At 48.6% G+C, this 22,869-nt stretch overlaps 1 protein-coding gene across 4 annotated transcripts; it reads left to right on the top strand.

The window, feature by feature from the left end:
- Window positions 1-6,372: 6,372 nt before the first annotated feature.
- Window positions 6,373-22,208, top strand: GPRC5A (G protein-coupled receptor class C group 5 member A). 4 transcript variants are annotated; one of them, XM_053921790.1, is made up of 5 exons: window positions 6,373-6,581; window positions 6,796-6,883; window positions 17,847-18,775; window positions 20,870-20,928; window positions 21,224-22,208. In XM_053921790.1, the coding sequence occupies exons 3-5, from the start codon at window positions 17,854-17,856 to the stop codon at window positions 21,314-21,316; spliced, it is 1,074 nt and encodes a 357-aa protein (XP_053777765.1). In that variant the 5' UTR covers window positions 6,373-6,581; window positions 6,796-6,883; window positions 17,847-17,853; the 3' UTR covers window positions 21,317-22,208. The 4 variants fall into 4 exon arrangements, with proteins under 4 accessions (XP_053777765.1, XP_053777764.1, XP_053777767.1 ...); XM_053921789.1 differs by lacking the exon at window positions 6,796-6,883; XM_053921791.2 differs by lacking the exons at window positions 6,373-6,581; window positions 6,796-6,883 and adding an exon at window positions 7,690-7,897.
- The last annotated feature ends 661 nt before the right edge of the window (window positions 22,209-22,869 follow it).

The raw sequence follows: 22,869 nt of genomic DNA, 5'->3' as shown, positions 1-22,869 counted from the left end.
TGTGGCTCAGTGGGTTGGGCATCCTTCTGCAAACTGAAAGGTCTCCAGTTTGATTCCTGGTCAAGGCACATGCCTGGGTTGCAGGTTCAATCCTGGGAGGTAACTGATTGATGTTTCTCTCTCTTTCTCTCTTCCCCTTCCTTTCTCTCTAAAAATCAATAAACATATCCTAGGGTGAGAATAAAATATATATGTATTAAAATATATTAAAAATCATCTTTACAGATTTATAATTTACTTATAATAAAATACACCCATTTTTAAGGGTACATTTTTTTTGAGTCTTGACAGATGCACCAGCTGTGTCACAGCCACCACATGAAGATAAAGAGTATTTCCATCACCTCAAAAAAGTTCCCTCGTGCCCCACTGCAGGGAATCCTCAGTCCGCACCCGTGGCCCTGTGCAATCCTGACCTGCTTTCTGTCATCACAGACAAGTTCTGCCTGTTCTAGAATTTTATATAACTGGAAGCGTACAGTATATAGTCTTTAATTCTCTTGCTCAGCATGTTTGTGACCTTTATCTATGTTTTAATATGTATTAGTGGTTCATTTCTTTTTATTGCTGAGTGAAATTAGTAGGCCTTTCTTTTAATACAAAATTAAATCCGTCTGGTCCTTTACGTGTTTAGTACAAATGAAATTTTTCCTTTTGGTTGAGCAACATTTGAAAAGTGTGTGAGCATTTGCATAGCCAGCAGTGACAAAGGTAAAGATGCTGAAAGGCAATTGTGCTGGCTTCGCAGTTTTCATTGTCCTCCAGGTACAGATTCTGGGAGCTGCCTTCCTGCATTCAGTGCCGGAAACCCAAGAGTGAGTGAGTGAACACCACTGGAAACCTCCCACGTGCGAGACATCATCCTATGTGCTGCTCATGACAACACTGTGACTTAAATGTTATGAACTCCCTGTTTCAGATGAGGAAATAGAGTCTGGACTTGTTAGTAGGATTTAGGCCAGGTCTTCCTAACTCCTGGTTAAATTTGTTCAAGTTCATTCCATTACAAATCGTCCTGGCCACTAACTCCCTGGGCTGGGCTGAGCACAGCCAGATTGGGGAGGGGTTGGCGGGGAGGAGGGAGGGAGAGAGGGAGAGAGAGAGAGAAAGAGAGAGAGGGGGGGTGGAGGGTCAGGACAGATCTGCTGGGCTCCAGCTGCATTGGGTTTCACTTCATGGAACCAGTCTGGGCACTTAATGGGACTCTAACCCAGCCTTAGGGTTACTGGGAGCACCTCTCTGGTTTCAGCATGGAGACTTCAACTCATAACTTTCCTGTGAATTAAGCCCCTGAGTATGTGCACAATCTTAAAGTCAATCCCAGAAAAGGTGGGGAAGTCCAAGCTGTAAACATGACATTTTTCATAGCCTGATAAGGAGACAGGCAGAGGCGGAGGTTGGCCAGCGTGCTGACCGAAGGCTCTGGTTCCCTACAGACTGCATTCCGGGGCTTCAAGTGTCTTCTCCCTTGTGCCACGCGTATTTACCCTTTGCACACTCCACCTCTCTCCCTTTGACCGGGTGGAGGTGGGAAGACGAAACCAAGGCCACTTCAAGATCAAGCCCTTGAGACTGCTGCTGTGCTAGGCAGGCTCTTTCTAGCATTTCACAAAACCCTCTGGCATAGGCAAAACTGTCTGCGTTTCAGAGGTGTATTACCGTATTTTTTGGACTATAAGATGCTCTTTCCCCCAAAAAATTTGGGAGGAAAATGGGGGTGCATCTTACAGTCCGAGTGTAGCTTACCTGGCTTGCTGCGGGTCGGGGTCTGGGTCGGGGTGGGGTGTGTGGCAGTAGAGTTGGTTTTTTCTTCTTATTTTCCTCCTCTAAAACCTAGGTATATTTTATGGTCTGGTGCATCTTATAGTCTGAAAAATACGGTAGTTTCCTAGGCTGCCCCAACAAAATATCACAAACTGGCCCTGACTGGTGTGGCCTAGTTGGTTGGGTGTCCTCCCGCAAAGCAAGGGGGTACTGGTTCAATTCCCAGTCAGGGCCCATGCCCAGGTTGCGGGTTCAGTCCCCGCTTGGCGTGGGTATGAGAGACAACTGATTGCTGTTTCTCTCCCTTTCTTTCTCCCTTCCCTCCCCTCTCCATAAACAAACAAACAAACAAGCAAATAAAGTTAAAAAGCAAAACAACGTATCACAAACTGGGAGGTTTAAAACAACAGGAGTTGATTCTTTCACAGTTCTGGAGGCCAGGGTTCATTCCTTCTGGAGCTCTGAAGGAGGAACTGTCCCACACCTCCCCCTTGGCTTCTGGTGGCTGTCGTCAGTCCTTGGTGTTCCTTGGTTGGTGACAGCATAACTGTAGTCTCTGTCTGTCTTGCCACAGCCTTCCTCTCTGTGTCTGTGTCCTCTTTTTATAAGGACACCAGCCACCGGATTTAGGGCCCCTGCACTGGCTTCATGCTTCAACACCCTTCTGCTTCCAAGATGAGCCTGGGGCTCCACACTCCATGCGCCCACTGCCCACACGTGCTGCTCACACTCCCTGCACTTTGCAAAGTCTGTCCTCTCGGCCTGGAATGCCCTCCCCTTCCTCACCCCTTACTCTTACTCACCTTTAAGGCTCTTGTCCTTGGTGAGGGCTACCCTGAATGCTGTGGGGAGTGTCGACCATGGCCTTTTGTGCCCAGCTGTGGTCCTTGTATTCCTCTGGCCTAACATCTACCCTGACACATTGGTTCTGTTTCATTACGGTCCGTCTCTCCACCAGACTGAGCTCCTTAAAGGCAGTTTTCTTTTGCATCCCCACACAATCATACAGAAGATCACCCACAGCTTCTAAATAAACGCGGAGATTCCCTTCAGGGGATTGAGACTGAGGGGTATGTTCTCATCCTTGCAGTGTACGCACCACCGTGCTTGGTACACAGCTGGCTTGCAAATGCTTTCTGTACGGTTTACAATGGAATGGAAAAGCCAAGGTTAGCAGTTCCCTTAGTGAAATGGCCTGAGGAAATAAAACTCCCTTGTGCTTTTCTCCTAGTCTCAGGTGTTTCTTAAATGGGATTTAATTGAGTTCAGGGAGGGGGTCAGACGTCTTGCTAGTGAAGTGAAGGGAGGGAAAGGGGGAGCCCCTGGCCTGAGGTTCACAGCACCGAATTCTAAGGTAAAGTTGGTAAAGGCGCCAGGACCAGGACGTTGGCAGAGCTGTCCACGTGCCTGCAATCAAGAATGGGGGCCACTGTGGCTGGGTGGCTCAGGTGTTCGGAGAGTCGTCCAGATCCACCATGGTGGCAGGTTTGATTCCCAGTCAGGGCACATGCAAGAGTCAACCCATGAATGCATAAATAAGTGGAACGACAAATCGATGTTTCTCTCTCCCTTCCTCTCTCTCTCTAAAAATCAATCAATAAAAATGTTTTTTAAAAAGTGGGGGTCATTTTGGTGTTGGTTGGCAGGGTCTGTGAGCGAAGTGTCTGCAGGGACCCGGTTCTGGGACTCCTAGACTGAGGCCGACCCAGACCCTTGGTCCTGGAAAATGACCTCCTGCTGGCCTTGCTGCTGAATGAAGGCTTCTGCAGCGTCAGACCAGCCTCCCTTTTAGGAGGAAAAAGGCACCCTTATTGTGAGGCTCTCTCTCTTCTCATCTCCTCATTTCCAATCATGTGAGCCTATCTTCTGTGTCCCTCAACAATGCTACCTGTCACTTGAAGCCAGGTAACACTCAAAGGAGGATAACTAGAGCTGGAGTCACACCTGGGTTTCAGACTCTCTTTATACTGTTTCTTCCACGGATTTCTGAGGGGCCTCGACCTTGTTTTCCAGACAATTTTAGCAACAGGGGAGACCCAGAACATGAACTATTCCATCTACTGGCCCTCTCCCTGTCCCCCTCAGGGACATCTCAAAATTACTCAGCTCTCCCCCCCTGCCAGTCTCCTCCCCACCTCCCAGATAGCCAGACCCCATGCGGTCCCGGACAGGGCTGGGCTGGCAAAGGCGGGCAAGGCGCCCAGGCCTCACCGTGTAAGCAGGTGCTCAATCTCAGGGATCAGTGTCTCCTTAAATGATGTGCTCCAGGTACCTCACCACAGTCCTGGCTTCACGCTGGGCTGGTGTATTGATAGCAGGATGGGAGGGGCAAAAGAAGTTAAAAGGAGGGCAGAAGAGACAGGGCTGAGAAGACAAAGTGGGAAATCCAAAGTCATGGCAAAGTGAAGAATAATGGGTGCAGGTGACGGAGGGCAGCACTTTAAAATAAGTCCCCATGAAGCTCTCCTGTACACCGCCCTGGACAGGCCAGAGAGACGTCACCCAGAGAACAAGGAGGAGCAGGAAAAACGAAACACACTCAGCCTTTCTCAAGAGGTTTCCTGGGTTTCTTGTCTTGTGGAGCCATTGGGGGATATGGAAAGAACCCCCGAAGCCGTGTTCCTTCTGCTTTTACTCCCTTCTCATCTTTTTCTTGATGCTGTAGGCAAGGTGGTTCAGACTCCTGCAGTGTGGAGTGGGAAGAGCCCTTAGAGACCGCCAGTCCTGTGCTGTCCCGTGGGAGCCAGTTGCCACAGGGGGCTTTTGAGCATTTGCAGTGTGGCTAGTTGGCCCACACTGGCAATGGTTGTACGTATAAAATACACACTGGACTTTCAAGGACAATTTGAAATGAGAGAATTTAAAATAGCTCATTAATATTTTTAAAAAGATTGATTATATGCTGAAATAATCATGTTTAGGATCTATTGGGTTACATAAAATATGTTATTAAAATTAATTCCCTTGTTTCTTTTTACTTCTTTTAATGTGGCCACTGGAAAATTTAACATTATAATTATGGCTTATATTTGTGTGTTCAGTGACCTATCTTTGGACAAGTCTGGTCTAGTTCAACTTCCTTTTTTCTTTTTTAAAGATTTTATTTATTTACTTAGAGAGAGGGGAAGGGAGGGAGAAAGAGAGAGAAACATCAGTGTGCAAGGCGTACATTAGTCGGTTGCCTCTAGCACATGCCGGAACTGGGGAACCTGGCCGGCAACCTGGGCATGTGCCCTGACTGGTAATTGAACCTGAGACCTTTTGGTTTACAGGCCAGTGCTCAGTCCCCTGAGCCACACCAGCCAGGGCTCAACTTCCTTCTTTAACAGAGGAGGATACTGAGGTCCAGAGAGAAGACCTGATGTGGCAGATGGCACTCACTAAAAGGCACTGTCTTTTTCAGTCCCCAGCAATTTCTGTTTCCCCTACACACACACACACACACACACACACACACACACACACACACCCTCAGGTGCCCCTCAAAAGGGGCTGTGGACTTACAGACCCTGGGCTGCTGACCTCAAGGGAAGGATTCCAAGACTCAAGACATTGGCTGTCGTTTCTTGGGAGTGAAATAAAACTAACAAAAGTGGAGGTATCCTCCCCCAAAAGTCACATTTTAAAACAAGTAGCTGGGGAGCCCTGGACCTTCCCGGGTTAATTCATAAGCACAGTAACACAGGCTAGTTTACCGGGTGTGCTAATGGGCACTCAATAGCACAGAGCCCCTCCCCCAAGGCAGTGGGGTAGCGCCAGGCCTGAGCCCTGACACTGTGTGGGCAGCCACTTAAGGATTGTTTGACAAGTAAACAGAGACAAGTTTCAGTAGGATTGGCTTGATAATGGAAGAGGAGTGGGCAGCCAGAGGGGCGGGGACCAGATACCAGAGGCAAAATTCCTTTATTTCATATTTTATCTGTCACCCCCTTTCTCAACTTGCACTGAGAGCCTTTAAGAGAGGTAGTTCGCAGAGTAGAGAGACAACGATCGCTGCGCCCGGCGAGCAGCGCTAATGGGTCCCATCTGGGGTGGTACTAACAAGTGGAGCCGCCAGCTAAGTCTGGACCCCGGAGGAAGTTTTCCTTGGCCTCTCCCCGGCTTGGGCTGGTGGGCCCTGAGAGGGAGGCCACCTCCTTCTCTCCCGCCCTGGTTTCCCATCCCGCTCCCGCTCCGCTGGGGTGAGAGTCGCGGAGGGGAGGAAAGGGCCACTTGGGGGCCAGCTCTCCGTGCTATTTACTCCAATAAACACGGTAAATAAATCTGTAGCCCGGCCCCCGACCCCGAAATTAAAGTAGGCGCTACAACCTGGCTAGCCCTTGCCCTTGGGGGACAGGAGAGCCAGGCGGAAAGCGGGGTGTGGCCCCCCGCTCGGAGGTGACAGCTCTCAGGACTGACAAGGCGCCGTCCTCGCTGGTCCCTTTCTTTCTTCCGGAGCCGAGGGACCAGCCGGTGCGCTGGTCTCAGAGCAGTCTGCTAAGCAGGGAGGGGCCGAGCCCCCTCCCGACCCCCCCAATTTCAAGGGTGACTGTGCTGCTGACGTCAGGAGGCTTTTGGTTCATTCCCTGGCGCGAGGACTTTATTTTCATAACAGCGCGCAGTGCCGGGGAACTGGAATAGGCGTGTCCGCTCCCCTGACCCTCTCCCGCCCCTTGTCCCACTGCTCACCTCCTCGCTCGCTCGCTCCCTCCCTCCGGCGACAGCCGCCTTTATAACTGCTCGGCGCCGAGAGGGCGGGATCGATCACTTTCGCGGGGTCCCCAGCATCGAGGGGCCCGTGCGGCCTCGAGTTCAAGCGCCCGAAGCCGAGGCACAGGGTAAGTGAGGTGCGCGAAGGCCGGAGCGCGCCCCGCCCCCGGGTGTAAATCCTGGGTGGGGAGTGCGGGGTCGGCAGGGGTGGGAGGCCAGCGAAAGCCCGGGAATGTGGACTACAGCTGGCTGTGAGCAGAAAAGAGTCCCAAGAAAAAAATTCCTCTAGTTTAACTCAACTCAGTTTTTTTTTTTTTTTTCTTTTCTTTCTGCGCTTCCCAGGCTCCCACAGAGGCAGAGAGCAAAATGAACGTCAGGTAGTTTGAGACACGTTGCACACACTGTCAGTGGTGGAGTCCTGGCCAGGCAGGTGGGCAGTTCTGGGATCCGAGGGAAGAGTAAAGAGAGAGAGAGATTTCAGAGGACGGGAAGGGACGGGCGCGGAGACGGGTGAAAACTAAGGGGCCAGGAGGAGAAAGAAAGACGGTGCCAGTTGCTGCACCAGTTGCTGAAAAGTTTTCAATGGTTTTGCCTTCTGCAACGAGCATGGCCTTCTGAATTTTGGGATGTGGATTCACAGCAGTCACCCCTTCTCTCGTGAGTGTAGCGCCGTCTGCTCCACAGCGGGCTCGGACCTCCCTTGGGTTGCTCAGGAATCCCAGCAGATGTCCAGCAACAGCCCGCCTCCTGCAGCCTCTAATCGGACTCGGGAATGGCCCCGAGGCTGGCGGAGAAGGCCCCTGCAACACCCGGGCGGGGAAGGAAGAGCGAGCCCGCAGGGGAAATCTGCTTTGCTCAGATTCAAGGAATTTGAAGGACTTTTCATTCCTGACTTCTTTCCAGGCTGGTTTTCTCCTGAGAGAGTTTGTAAATGCCACACCTGCTGAAAGGCTCAGCTGAACCACCTACTGCTGTGGGCTTATTCCTTAAGGGGAATACTCGAACCACTTCAGATGCAGTGGCCTGGGGCCCTGGAGGGGTGAGGCTGGAGCCAGAGCCCTCTGTCTCCAGCGCGGTGCGCTGGCCGCCCCTAGGAGAGGGAAGGAATGAGGGGGAGGAAGGGTCCAGAGAGAGAGAGAGGTGTTACTTGGGAGACTGTAAGCCTCCTCCAGAGAGGCGTGTGCTCCAAGGGCAAATGGGAATGAGCAGAACTGAGAACGACCAGAACATTCCTGGAAAGTGCTCTCACCTTGAGTCAGGAAGGCTGATTTCTCCTCCTGACTCTACGCAAGAGCGTGCGCCTGGGGTTCCTCCTAAGGGGTCCTGCGCAGGCCCCCAGCTCCTTCCCCGGCTGAGAATCTAGCCCCTCTGTACCCGCACAGGTGCCCCGGCCATCCTCAGCGGGGTCCGCCAGCCTTGTGTTCCACTCCAGTGGGAATCGGAGGTAACGGGATGTGAAGGAGAATTTGTGTGATTTTTTTCTCATTCTGTGACTTGGGCCTCGGGTGCACTGCTGTTTAACCGTCCCCAGACTGAGCTGCGGAAATGGCCAGGAAAGACGTGCGGTGCAGCAGGGCCTCTAACAACCATGAATTGAATAGTGTTTTTGCCTGCAGGGCCTCGGATATTCTGAGCAGCTTGGTGTGTTTGTTTCTACTTTTATTCCTATTTTTATTGCTTTGTGGTCAGAATATGTAGTCTGTACATTTCTTATTTTAGGATCTCAGATTTTTTTTTTTTGTGGTCTAAAATATGCTGTTTTTTGGTAAATGTTCCAAGACCACTTCCACAGAAGCAATCTTATAGAGCAGGGGTCGGTAAGCTAGGTCCAGGGCCGAACACATCCCTCAGCCTCTTTTTGTAAGTAAAGTTTTATTGAAACACAGCCATGCTCATTTGTCCATGCATTATCTGTGGCTGCTTCAGCGACAAATGTGTGGCTTGCAAAGCCTAAACCAGTTATTATCTGGCCCTTTGCAGAAAGTGTTTGCTGATCACAGATATAGAGGATCTGAATTACATGATTAATCATGGAGAGCTACTAAGATGTAAAGATAGAAAATATTTTGACTGAAGTATCTGTAGGATATATATATATATGTATATATATATATATAAATAAATACCATATTCTTCTTCTTTTTTTCTATTTAACCTGCTGAGGACTGATAAAAAGTATTAAAGCCTCCTCTAACTGTGGTTCTTTTGATTTCTTCTTGTATTCCAGGCAGTTTTGCTTTATGTGTTTTGGTGCTATGTTATTCAGTCCAAAAAGTTCGTGATGGTTGTGTCCTCCGTGTGAAGTGTCCTGATTATTTTAATCTGAGTATAATACCTTTTAGCCTTGACTACACTTTGTGTGGCACTAATACCTCAGTTTGTTTTTAATTGTCTTGTCCTGAGCAAGCTATTTAACTTTGTGCCTGACACATAGTACCTGCCAAATAAACACTATCTATCTATTATTATTGCTTTTTTTTTTTTGCTTGTATTTTCTTTTTATCCTTCCTTTTGCTTTCAACTTTTTTGAATCCTGTTGTTTTAGGTGAGATTCTAATAGGCATGGTACAGTTTAATTTGGTCTTTTTTTCAAGTAAAAAAGTTGCCATTTACATTTATTGTAATAACAGTTGCTTGCTGTTGTCATCTAATTTTTGGCTGTGCATTCTGCTTCCCCCACCTTCTCCCATGCTGGGTTGTCTGTATGGTACTTCTACATCTCCTGGGCCACTGAGTGTGCGGTGGCACCATCCTCAGGGCTTACCCATGCAGGCTCGCAAGGAGAGATGACAAACTCAGCTTGGGGCTTGTCGCCTCAAACGTGAGTGTTACCATTATGTACTGAAATAAAATATTTAAAAGGTGTCTTTGAGAGCTTTGAGATGGTATATTGGTAGAGGACTTCAGTTTATCCACCTACCTATTTTCTAGAAATTTCATTTATTAAAACTCTGCCCTAAGAGACTTGAACGTTTCACTCAAAATCTTAAGTTTTTCTTTGTTGAAATGATTTTCAGTATTTTAAATTTAGATTCCAGTAATTTATTTTACATGAATCTAAAGTTCACAGGCTTTGTTTAGACCAGAGAAAGGCGATAGTACCCCCAGGGAACTGCTCGGAAGGGGAGAAATTAGGCTAACACGGTTGTCCTGTCTGTTGGAATCTGCCTACGGTGGTATGATGGTTTATTTTCTCTTGGGTACCGCATAGAAATTCAGTTCAGCGGTGTTCTTCAGATGTTATTCATAGGCTGTTGCCATGATGCGTCACTTTCATGTCATCAGAATACGGACGGCCTCTCGAAACAGGACATCTGGGATTTCCCTGGAGACACTTTCCAATTATAACTAATCCTTCATCCAGGGCAGAGAAATTTCTGTGGGACTCCACCCTTGTCTCAGAATTCAGCCTAGATAAAAATATGAGGATCAGCACATATTCATCTTCAAAAATTCTTCCTCCCAGTTACTCACACTTGCTAATAAATAACTTGCTTTGAGTAAATATTCAGCGGTCCGTCTTAGTCCAAAACATTTGCTCAGCAACTACCGTGCAGAGCATGTAGTGAGGGGGTACCAAAAACAGATTTGCTTTATTTACTTCATCCTTACATAAATTGTTACTGATAGGTGAGTCAACACTGATGTTAAAGTATAATATGTAACATATATATGTGGGAAATCTTGAGTGCCAAGAAGCAGTTAATTGTAAAAATTATGAAGAGTCCTGGCTGGGTGGCTCAGTTGGTTGAGCATCATCCCATACACCAAAAGGTTGTGGGTTCGATCCCTGGTCAGGAAGCATACAGGAGGCAGCTGAATGACGTTTCTCTTTCACATCGATATATTTCTCTCTCTCTCAAATTAATAAACATATCCTCAGGTGAGGATTAAAAAAAACTGTGAAGAGAACTACAAATTTAAAATGAGATGGGATGAATAGTTTTAAAAACCTGCAAGATTTGGGATACGTTTTGAAGGAATATGGTAAATGGATTGTGAATAGGAGGGCTACGGTCTTTCTGGCTAGGAAAATAGTGTGTGCCCCGAGGCAAAGAGGGTTACTTTATCTGAGAAGGTCTTAGATGATCCCCAATTCCCTACCAGACAGAAAAAAATACTCTTGGAAGATTTACTTACCTTGCATAGAGGTGGACAGAGGAGCTAGGAAGGCAGGAGGAGATGGGTGGGAGGACCTGTTGGAAAAAAGCCTTGAAGCTCAATTGAGGCTAACTCTGTTATAACAGACAAAAAGAGCTGGTGTGCTTTTTAACTGCTAAATTTGAGATCCCTTCCCAGGCATCTCTTTGCTCTCTGTGAAGTGCCTGACTCCACTGACCACTCCTTTTTGGGAAACTCCTTCTGGGAAACCACCTCCTTCTGGGCTTATTTCTTTTCTTAGCCCCCAGTAGTTTCTTTTTAACATCGTTTGCTGGCTCCTGCTTCGATGAGACAGTGTTCCCATGGTCCTGTCCCCTGCCCTTGGTCACTGTATGTGGCCCCTGTGTGACCGGCCTCCTGTCACGACTTCTGGTGCCTCCTCTGGGCCCACTCTGTGTGTACAGAACAAACCTCTCCTGAGCCCAGATCCCTGTGTCCCGGTGCAGAGGGGTCAGCTCCACCTGGTGTCTGGAAGCCTGGCTTCTCAGAGCCATGTGATCTTGGGCAAGTGATTTAATTCTTCTGTGCCTCAGTTTCCTCAACTGTAAGAAGGGGACATAATGATAGGGTCGTGTGGGGATTAAATGGAACCGCGCATGGCCCAGAGTAAACTCTGAGAACCTAGCATTTGTTCTTCTCGGATCCCTCCAATTGCATGACCCACAGTCACCTTAGAGTCAACAAAGCTGAGCTCGGCACCTGCCCTCTTAAGCCTGTATTTCTAAGCTCCATTCAGTTGCCTAAGCTAGAAATCTGGGAGTTAACCTAAACACCTTCATTCCCCAAGCCCTGTCTCTGCTACCTTCCTAAAAGTCTCTCACCATTTCCTGCCCATCATTCGTGCCTCATCTCCCTGGTTTCTTTGCTAACACGCTCCCCCTCTTAGGTGGATTGGGCTGCTGTTTTCCATGTGCCCTCAGCATTCCCTGCACACTCCTTACTTGTGCGTCTGTGGGACTATTGGTCCTTCCAAGGGCAGCAGCCACACTTGTGATCTGAGTGACTTGCCCACTTAGCATAGCACCTGACACTAAGTAGGCACTTCAATGTTTGTTGATTGACAGAGAGATTGACTGAATGCGGGATTATTTGCTTTGGAGACTTCTTGGAGATGATTTAATGGAGAGAGGCTGGAGATGGGAAGAAAAACTTCTGAGATCATTACAGTGATTTAGAGATGAAATGACAGATTAATTTATGATTAAACTCGTAAAGGGATATTCTTCTAACTGTATGGCATGGGATATGTAACTCCGTCTAAGATGCAGTCTTCTCACCTATAAAACGAGTTGCAGGAATCTCAGATGAGGTAACAGGTACAAAAATATGTAAAGGAGAGAGTGCGTATAAAAATATGGACACTGAGCATTGGGCCTGGCTCACCAGAGGATTCAGTGTGTGGCAGTATCGTCATTCTTTTTATTCATAGTTATGTTGTGACTATTGTCATTAATATTGATTGAATGTGGCAATTCAAGGGCAGAGAGGAAACTAAAATTCTAGAAAGTTTGCCTGGCTAGGACGGTGTGAAGGCTCAGCTTTCACAAACACCTGCTGTTTGGTGCCATTGCCCAGGCAGTCCTAAGAGGGAGGTTTGTCCTCTCCCTTTTTAGATGGCAGGTGAGAGAAATAGGTAAGTCTCCTAAGGAGGAAGATCGGATCAGCTATTGGGAGCATGGGTTCCCAGGTAATTCATGCTCAGATGCTCCAGGGGAGGGCTGCAGAGACCCATCCAATGCTCACATTTGTCCTTGGATTCCAGTCAATGCCATATATGGGTCAAGGTCACAGGTAGGGTCAGGATTGCTCCAGAACCCTGTGGCTTTGTCCTGCAGGTGGACGTTCTCTTTGGCCTGCACGCAGAGCCCTCAGCCTCACCCCCGGCCTTGCGTTGGTACCGGGTTAGGAGTTTGCGGTGCATATTCTTTTAATGACAGGACGTGGGGCGGGAAGGAGGATGAGGGGGAGGGAGAAAGGGGTTTAGAAATTGTCTACAAGGAGCTCCCCAGAGGGATGAACAGTGGAACTGGACGTGAGCTCAGACCACCTAGCTCAGCACCCTGTCCTCATTTTACGGAGAGGATGGAGGTTCCAGGAGACTGTGTGTGGGGCAGCTGGAACCCTTCTTCCTAAGGGGGCACAGTAAAGGGAGGATTTGGAACTGAGCTCAGTAAGTGACTTCCTCCCTTCCTCCCTGCCTCTCTTCTTTTCTTCCTTCTCTCCCTCCCCTGCCTGCTTTCCCTCCTCCCCCACCTCTTCCTCTGGTTGTTCTCTCCCCACCCTCGTCTTTCTTTCTTTTTTTTCCTTAACCTTTCCGTCAATGCCCTGACTCATTCTAGGAGGGTTGAGGCAGTGCCAAGTGATCTCAGGGTCTCAGGTGGGGGTGCCGTTGGAATTATTGGACAGCAGGTGGTTAGCTCAGTTAGCCTCTGTAGTAAGTGAAAAGGGGGTCTCACTCTTATGACTCAAAGTCCTTTTCTCATTTCCCAGGCCACTAAAACTTCACCGCCTTCCTCCGAGGTGCAGGGTTTAGTCATCAGGAAATTGGGTGGGAGCGTATGACTGCATTCCAATAAATTCCTCTCTGCTTGCTGGGAAAGCCTCAGATTTATGGTCTCCTAGGCGACACCTGGAGTCACTTATATAGGAGCAGGGTTTCAGATGTGGCCCAGAGCCCCTAACTTCGGACCCAAAGTGTGATTCTAGACAGCCTGCTAGAGAAGGAGGGTGGGAGCAAATGGTGGGGGTTAGATCAAGGGCAGCTGACAGGGAATGTGAGGTGCAGCCCACACCCCCGCTGCCCCTCTGACTCCGACTCCACTTCTCACCTTCCTGGCTGGGCACTTACAAGTCAGGCGTTGGCCGGAGGCTGGGAGATACATTTAATATCCTCCTCCACAGAACCTTTATGTCGAGAGGGTGATGCAGAATTCTCCTCCGGCATAGCAGGGCTGCGTGACAAGTGCTGTGCTGGGAAACTCGGACGCCCCCTGGGAACTCAAAGGACGTGTGTCTCACTAGAGTGGGGCCTCAAGGAAGGTGTCCTGCAAGAAGGCAGCTCTAAGTCAAATGAAGGAGGTGGAGGAGCAGGGAGAATGTTCCACACAGATGGGACAGCATGCTTGCAGTGAGATGCTGGGGCCCCTTTGGAGTAGGGACGAGAAGTTTGCCTACTGGTGACTCAGAGGAGGGTGTGGTGACAAGCCACGAGGCCAGAGAGGCAGGCAGGGACTGAGGACACAGAGCTTTACCCTGGCTGTGCCGGTTTATGGCTCTTTCCATGGCTGCAGAGAGAGGGGCTCAGGGATGGCAGGCCTGTGGACAGAGGTGGTCCAGGTGGAGACAATGGTGGGCGACACAGTCAAGAGACATTGAAGAGGTGGAAGTGTTGGATGTGGGTGATGGGTTTGTTAGTGTGGGGTAGAGGTTTCTTCGGCCACTTCCCAACGCCGTGGTAAGATCTTAACTTGGCTTTTGGCACCACCGCCTTGGGTTCACCGATGAGGAGACCCCGGGATGCCTCCTCCCCACCTTCTCGTCCTCTCTTGCAGGACCTCCCTTCCTGCCCTGCCCACTCCAGTAGAGCACACACAGCCGGCGTGCAAACGGTCATTTCTTCACTGTGTCCCGCTTTGAGGGTATGCGTAACTCTGAAGAGCTGGGGCAACTCACGAGGGTAGGCTGAGCTCTTAGTGGTTTACCCCAGGCTCAAAGCCTAAAGCAGCACCTGAGCACTGATGCCGTCACCCCATCCTAACTGGCGGGTCCCTCCTGGCTTTGAAGTTCTTACCAGACAAGGGGCTGTATGGCGTTGTGTTAACATGTGTAACGTTGAGGTTAGAATTCGGGTTTGCATCCTGGCCGTTGCACTTACCAGCTGTGTGACTTTGGTGAGTCAGCTCACTTGCGCGTCAGTCGCTGCACTGGCAGGACAGGGGTAATACCCCTATGAGCCATCTCATAAGCTGGTTGCGTGGGTTAAATGAGTAAAGGGCGTAAAACTGGGCCTGAACTCAGTGTGAATGAGTCATGAGACCCTCCCTCCCCTTCGGAGCAGCCCAAGAGTAATTGGTTTCTCTCTGAGCCCATTTGGTCTTTGTCGGAGTGAGTCCATTCTTGGTTGGACTTGAGGTCTCTCTGCCCTTGAGTTTGGTTATAGACAATGTCCACATAACTTCTAGACTCACTACATTTTCTTTTTCTTGCTCCAGCCCTTACGTTCTTCTCCAAGGCTATGTCTTTAGCTCCTGGCAGTTTATATTCCCCAATGCGGATTGCTTGCTTCTCCCTCCCCAAACCCTGTCTGCTCCCAGCCGCCTCCCTTGTGTTTTTCCTCATCTGGGCCATTCTCGGGGCAACATAGTAGCTTCTCAGTGCAGACCTGCTTGCTAATGATCCTGGTGAGTTTTAGTTTCCTCTGACTAAAGCGAAAGCACTTGGGACATTTTAGACCTGTTGTGACATCCCTGTCATGCTGGGGGAGGGGGTGGGGGGGCTAACGGAGGTTGGTTAAGAAGGATAATTAGTTCCAAAAATTAGTCACTCAGGTAAAAAAATATTTACTAGAAATTTCAAAAAAGACATTAATGAGAGAATTAGGAATAAATATTTACGAGAAAATATTAATTTTTCTAGAAGAAATATTTACTAGAAATTTTTAAAAAGACATTTATGAGAGAATTGGGAAATATAAACCCCAACTGGGTATTTGATATTCAAAGGTTATTGTTAGTTTTTTAAGAGTGGCTAAGTTATAAAGGAGTGTTTGTCGTGTGTGTGTGTGTGTGTGTGTGTATTTATGGATAAAATGATCTGATGTCTGGGATTTGTTTAAAAATAATCTAGGGAATGGGGTGGGGATAACGTTAATGAAACAAGATTGGTGCTTATTGATAATTTCTGAAACTACATGATGACTCAGGGGCCTCCAGTGACTCATCCAAATTTATTGTTGAGTATGTTTGAAAATGTCTACAATCAAAACTGTAACATTAAAGAATAAAAAACCCTATTGTTTTAAAGGCAGTTCAGGGACTGTTTCTCCTCCCTGCATGATTGGGGTGTGAGGTGGAGATGAATTTGGGGGAAATCGGTTTCCTCCCTCTCCACACCCACTGCCCATGGCTCTTGTCGGACCCTGGTCTGTAGGTGTCAGGAGGCCCCAAGACACAACCCCCTCCTGCACAGCTGTGCACAAACTGAGGGGCCTAGAGGTCCAGGTTGGGGGTAGGAGGCCTCTGCCTTACTGTCCTTCTGTCCAGCCCCAGAACTCATTAGTCTCTGTCAAGATTCATAGTCATCAAGTTCAAATTCCTTCATAATTATCAGGTAATTATGATAACAACTACTTGTCAACAAACAGCTCTACTTTGAGGGGTGGGGAAGGAGCAGTGGGAAGGGCAGGGATGGTCAGAGAACTTCCTTTCCAGCCAAACACCACCCTCATAATTAATTTGGGAGGGAGCGAAGTGGAGAGGTGAAGGTGAGTGAAGATGAAAGGCCCAGGGCCTGCCTGGGTCCCTCCCCTTGTTTGTGCTGCCCTTGAATTGGACAGGTTCTTCGTCTTCCGTGACCAGGCATAGCCGAGGGAGCACCCTCCACACCTCCCTTTCCCATAGCACCCCGGAGTGGACACTTGTAGGCAAAGCATATCAGACTCTGGGTACTTGCATTTCAGGGGTTGCCTGTATCTGAAGCTCATTTGCCTTTTTTTAAAAGTAAAGATTTTATTGATTTATTTTTAGAGAGAGGAGAAGGGAGGGAGAAAGAGAGGGAGAGAAGAAATACAGCAATTGGTTGCCTCTCTCATGCCCCCAACTAGGGACCTGGCCCACAACCCAACCATGTACCCTGGCTGGGAATCGAACCAGCAACCTTTCGTCTCTCAGGCTGGTGCTCAATCCACTGAGCCACACCAGCCAGGGCTGCCTTTCTTTTCCCTCCTGGCTCTCATTCTCTGCCCTGGAGAGGTGGAACCTAACCCGTGCTTTGCTCTGTGCTCTGCATGCGGTAATTCCCATGGGGTACATTGCAGGTGACAGACCCACGGTGAGGGAAGACCAAGAGAAGACTGAGGCAGTGGTGGCAGATTATGTGTCTGTCTCTTCTACTATGGCAGAGAATATGTCTGTTTGTCCCTTTCCCATTGAGTGTCTAGAGTAGTGATTGGCACAGAGTGGTGTTCAGTAAATATTGGTTGAATGAATGACTATGTAATACAAAGGTAAGCTTGGAGGGCTAATTTCATAAAAAAGTTAGGAAGATAGATTTAAGCTATAAATTATTTGTTATTTATATATATTTAAGATTTTATTTATTTATTTTTAGAGAGAGGGGAAGGGAAGGAGGAATAGAGGGAGAGAAACGTTGATATGCAAGAGAAACACCCACTGGTCGCCTCTGGCGTGTCCCCCAACCTGGGACCTGGCCCGCGACCTGGCCGCGTGCCCTGACCAGAAATTGAGCTGGTGACCTCTTGCTTTGTGGAATGATGCCCAGCGCACTGAGCCTTGCCAGTCAGGGCTAAGTTATTTATACTATTTAACTTATTTTATTCTAACATTGCACTAATATAATATTCTAATACACATAATACTCATATATGAAGGTATATGCTATACTGCATGTCTAATTGAAAGCTCATTATGACAGGGAAGACTCCCTAATTACTTTTTAGAATTGGTAGAGCCAGCCTTACAAACCCTGAGGAGGAAAATAAAACCCTTCCAATTTGTGATAGCAGAGCTGAAGAAGAGAATCCAGCTGCTGAAAATGAATGTTTGGTCTCTGTAGAGAAATCTACAGCTCAGATACCTCCTTTTGTCCTTCAAAGAAAGGCAACTCATACATAGTGTCTGAAACAGGTATTTCCGTGTGCACTAATTCCTAAGAAGGCAGTAGCCCAAAATATCAGGAAGGCTGGAAATTATTTGTGACATGTATTTTGAACTGACTCTCTGAAACCCCTCCACAGAGCACGCAGTCCTCTAGCTTCAGGGTGAATATTAAATATATTCAAGTGTAGGAAAGGAAGGATGATTTGTTCCTTCCTTTCATCAGCCTTTAGGATCTGCCACAACAGGTGCAGAAAAGTTAGCAGCTTTATCTAATGTAGTAAGTTCACGGGCAAAACAGTGGCTGAACGTACAAAATTTTTTCTTGATCTTTCTCGGTCCTCTGTGCCTGAGTTTGCCAGGACACTCATCCCCTGTCCCCAATTTGCTTCTCTGCAGGATCACAATGGCCAAAGCCCCTGATGGTTGCCGCCAGAACCTGGACGCCAGGTACTACAGACTTTGTGACTTAGATGGAGTTTGGGGCATCGTCCTGGAAGCCGTGGCCGCAGTCGGGGCCGTGACCTCGGTGGCCTTCATGCTAGCTCTCCTGGTCCTCGTCTGCAAGGTGCAGGACACCAACAGGCGAAAGGTGCTCCCGGTCCAGTTTCTCTTCCTCCTGGGTGTGCTGGGGATCTTCGGCCTCACCTTCGCCTTCATCATCACACTGGATAGCAGCACGGGGCCCACGCGCTTCTTCCTCTTTGGCGTCCTCTTCTCCCTCTGCTTCTCCTGCCTCCTGGCTCATGCTGTCAACTTGATGAAGCTGGTGCGCGGGTGGAAGCCGCTGTCCATGCTGGTGATGCTGGGCCTGGCCGTGGGCATCAGCCTGGTGCAGGACATCATCGCTATTGAGTTTGTCGTCCTCACCATGAACAGGACCAATGCTGCCATCTTCACTGAGCTTTCTCCTCCTCGGCGCAATGAGGACTTTGTCATGCTGCTCATCTTCGTCCTCTTCTTGATGGCGCTGACCTTCCTCATATCCTGCTTCACCTTCTGTGGACCCTTCACTGGCTGGAAGAGACATGGGGCCCACATCTACCTCACCACGCTCCTCTCTATTGCCATCTGGGTGGCGTGGATCACCTTGCTCTTGGTCACCCCTACCCCTGGCCCCGAGTGGGATGATACCATCCTCAGCTCTGCCTTGGTGGCCAATGGCTGGGTTTTCCTGTTGATTTATGTTGTACCTGAGTTTCAGCTGCTCACGAAGCAACAGAACCCCATGGATTACCCCGTTGAGGATGCTTTTTGTAAACCTCAATTCATGAAGCAGAGCTATGGTGTGGAGAACAGAGCCTACAGTCAAGAAGAAATCACACAAGGTATCGCGTCTGGCTGGGTGGAGAGTCCCTCATAGAAAGGCAGGGGAGAATCCTAGGGTGTTGTAACTGGAAGGAACATGCAAGCTTATCCAGCTCATGCCCCTGACAGAACAGATCAGCTCCCTGAGGCTCAGATCTTACTTAAAGTCATCCAGCTAGGTAACAACAAGCAGAAGTAGAAGCTGGCCTCTGGAGTCATAACCCAGTACCATCTACACAATACCATGTAGGTTTCTCTGAGTCAAAATTACATGAAGCAAAGGAATGGAGAAGGGATGACTGGACAATTCTTAGAGACAAGTTGGTGAGATTGTGTTCTTTATCAAAGATAACTAGGCATTCCTTCTGGAAACGTGGGGCCTTTATATATTTGGGTGCATAAAATCAAGTCCTGATTCCCTGCAGGGATCACAGGGCACCGGGCAGGGGTGGGGCTCTTTGATCACAAACCGGTGGGAATCTCCCTCAAGGATTCTGATTTAATCTGAAGAGCTGCATTTTATTGCCTGTGCCTGGGCCCGTGGGAGGGAAGAGGTATATCTGACTTGAAAGAACAAACCGATTTGCTCTCACCTGGAGTTGTGAGCAAGCAGCCTGGCGTTTGGTGGTTGTTCTCCTAACAAAGAGGCTAAGCTGATAGCCAGACACTACCCTAGCCCATAGGGATCTATTTATTGGTCTCCAGGGTTTATATTGATATCTGGGCCTAATAATCAGGGAGGGGAATGGTTTTATGGCAGGAGTGATGGGCCTCGCAGGCCAGGTTCTTAGCTGCCTGCTAACAATGTCTCTGCTCTCGAAGCCTGAGGTGCAGAGCTTCCTTGTGCTTCTGCCTGCAGCGGGGGGGCCCTCTCCTGGGCCCTTGGAAGCCGGAAGGGGAAGGGGAGGGCCCGAGGGGCTCTTCTACCCACCTATCCCCTCCTGTCCATTTCCGTGGCTTCACTCTGTCACCTCACTGCTGAGACTCGCTGTTACCATTATCATTCCCTAACTGGTATCATTCCCTACCATTATCTTCCTTCTTTAACTCTTCTTTGCATTCGTTCTATGGATCACTGTCAGCTTACTCGAGGACACTCCCCTGGCCATCACACTTTACTGTCACCTAGCTAACCGGCTCCCTAGTTCTCTCTGCTTTGATCAAATCTTCGGTGAGGCTTTTCACAGCAGAACCCAACAGCCATGCCAGCTTTGCTCTCCGTCCAAGCCTACCAAGTCATTTTCCTGCCTCCGTGTCAGGCTCCAGGAGGGTCCGTCCTCGGCCGGACAGTTGCTGGACAGTCCTTCTTCCTTATGCCTGCCCCTTTCCAGAGTCACCCATTCCCCACGCGATGTCAGCATTCACCTCACCCACGTGCCTGTAGGACTCCGAGACGCCCTCATCGGTCCATCCCATCCCATAGCTCTTTGTTCAGCGGTCAGGCGTTCCTCACTCTCGAGAGGCAGCCGCAGGGCAGAGATCATTCCTGTTAATCCTTATGCTCTTCACAGCATCTTACATAGAGGAGGTGTTTAGGTATTTATTGAGTAACTTGAACAGGTGCATTTGGTGGGAAATACATGGATTCCTTTAAATGATATTCATGATGATTGTATATGCTTACTCACCTGTTCCTGAGTTTAAATCCTGGTTTCTTCCAAATCCATAGAAACAATTGCTCATAAATTCTGACCCTGTTTAATGAAAATAAAATTTTTTCTCCCTTGTTGGGAAGCTAAAGAAGTAGGTAAATCCCCTGGGAGATTCCCCCAAGGTACAGCTCAGGCCAGATCTCTCAGAAAAGACTGGTTTCAAATGTGCCTTTGAAGTGGTCCTACAATGAGGTGAGCCTCTGGTGAGGTCTTGGAAAGGTGTGTCTATCGTGGTCATGTGATGCTAGTTATTCATTTATTCAACCAATGCTGTGCCTGCTCTGTGCCTGGTCCTGGGCTTGCGGACACAGCTGTCCCACCAGTGGAACTTACAGTCTTCCAGGGAGACAAGTCAACGGGTAACACATGATGCCTTGGTAAATGACTCAGCTGGGGTGAGCACAGGCGGGCGCCCGAGGGAGGGACCCCAACACTTGAATTGCTCCTCTCCCTCTGTTTCAGGTTTCGAAGAGATAGGTGATACCGTCTATGCCCCTTATACCACCCACTTTCAGCTGCAGGTAAATGGTCTCTTTCTCCTTTTTCATCACAGCCCTCAGGCCATTCTGATGGCCCCTCAATGGCCACCTTGAAAGGTGACCTGTCTGCTTTGCTGTCATCTGCCCCATGGCGTTAGGGCAGAAGACTGGAGCAGGGCACAGGGGGGCTTTAGGGGGAGGGCTTAGGAGAAGAGGAAGAAAAGGAGATTCCTGCCCAGATGGAAGGAAGTTCTGTTGAAATATTCAATAATGAAAGTGGGTTTTTTTTTTGTTTTTTGTGTTTGTTTTTTTTAATAATACAATGCTTCCTTTTCAGAATCGGGCCTCCCAAAAGGATTTCTCCATCCCACGGGCCCAGACTCGGGTCAGCCCTTACAATGACTACGAAGGAAGGAAAAGCGGCAGTTAGCTGTTCTGAAGAGTGGGATGAGCACGAGTCCGCAGGACTAATGGGGAGTCCAAGGGGACATGGGCGAACCCGAAGCCTTCTAAGGAAACCATGCAAAGCATTACAGGAAGACGTGGCTTCCCCACCGGCCTCAGCAACCTTTCTGTCCTGGAGCTGCTGGGGTAGTAAGGCTCCAGTTCTTAGCAGCACCGTAGTGTTTTCTTTGCTCCATATGTAGGATGCTTCTTATAAGTGGGGGTATCAGGCAGCTCAGTGTTAGCCTCTTACTATTCCCTGTCACTTTCCCTGTGACTAACGCTCTGGTCATCTGACTGTGTGCTCGGACATTGAACTTCCGGAGCCAGCATGCAACACTGGTTTTTAAGGATTGCTTGTCCCAGAGCGGAACTGCAAATCTGAGCAAAAATAGCAAAGACCTCTCAGTCCCTTCCTGCCTGAATCTACACTGGAAGCCAACTACTGGGACCCTCCCTTCTTGTATGGTTTGGAAAGCTAAAGGTCACCCTAATTTACTCATCTCTGTTGTGCTGCCCAACACAGGGCCTCGGTGGGTCCCCAGCACAGGTTCACAGGTCCCAAACCTGTCCTTGTATCATTCCCAAACTTGCTGTCCGTCTCCCTGCTAATCTCCCCTATGTGTTTTATCAGGAGTTCTCCTAGACCTCACTAGTGTGGACAAGCCCAATTTCCCTCTGCCCAGAGAATTTGTGCATTGTTCTTTCTGTAAATTCCTGGCACTGATTTGAATCCTGGCCTCTGTAACTAGATTTGCACTGTGTTCACCTCCTGCGTTCTGTAAGCGGGCATTGTCTACGGTGGGGAGTTGTTCCTTGTATGATAAGTTATTCAGCATTCTTTACCTGGAGATGCAATAAAGATGCGGTGGCAACTCTTTCACTGTATGAGTGGTGGACATTAGTCATGTTGGACTTGAAGTTCCAGGTTCAGTTCTCCTGGGTATGGTCTTGACCCTTCTCCATGTGTTTCTCCTTCTCGTCTTCACATGTGTCTAAGACAAGTGTGTTTCCCCAATTTTTGAGGTGAGTGGTGGGGGTGAATGGGGGAGCCAGGAAGGGTCACGGACCCTGAGGTTTTGCTCCAGGAAGGCAGAGGCATGGCAACCTTGGAATGGGGTTTGGCAGCCCAGGCAAGACAGGAGGGAGACCCTAAAGCCAGTTTCACGATTCACCTGCAGTTTAATTGTAGGAGGAAATAAATCCATTTCCCTTATTTGACAGAACTGGTTCATAATATGTACTGGAAAGACATGGTACCTAACAATTATTATTTACTTCATCCCAGAAATAGTTCTGTGGGGCAGGGCAATAGAAAATTGCTCTTTGGTGGAGGGAAAAAAAATCCCCATGCACAGAAAATGAATGACATTTAAAAACCTGTAGCTGAGTTAGGGAGATACCTCCCAAGAACCTGATGCTCTGCTCTTCATTGGAAGGAAAGCCTAGTATGAAAGAGGAGAGGCGAATTTGGAGGTGAATGAATGACTCGCTGAATTAGGGGTGTTTACATTCCACAAGATTTGGTTGATTGTTTCC

Source organism: Desmodus rotundus, chromosome 3 (genome assembly GCF_022682495.2).
Source record: "Desmodus rotundus isolate HL8 chromosome 3, HLdesRot8A.1, whole genome shotgun sequence".
Classification (NCBI taxonomy): Eukaryota; Metazoa; Chordata; class Mammalia; order Chiroptera; family Phyllostomidae; genus Desmodus; species Desmodus rotundus.
The sequence above is the reverse complement of the archived record's forward strand: the minus strand, read 5'-3'. Positions and strand labels throughout refer to the sequence as shown.

Excerpts from the sequence above, each read along its gene's own strand:
- GPRC5A (XM_053921789.1), top strand. The coding sequence starts at position 17,854 with ATGGCCAAAGCCCCTGATGGTTGCCGCCAGAACCTGGACGCCAGGTAC. Across the intron at positions 18,776-20,869 it reads TCAAGAAGAAATCACACAAG|GTTTCGAAGAGATAGGTGAT; the intron begins GTATCGCGTCTG and ends CCTCTGTTTCAG. Across the intron at positions 20,929-21,223 it reads CCACCCACTTTCAGCTGCAG|AATCGGGCCTCCCAAAAGGA; the intron begins GTAAATGGTCTC and ends CTTCCTTTTCAG.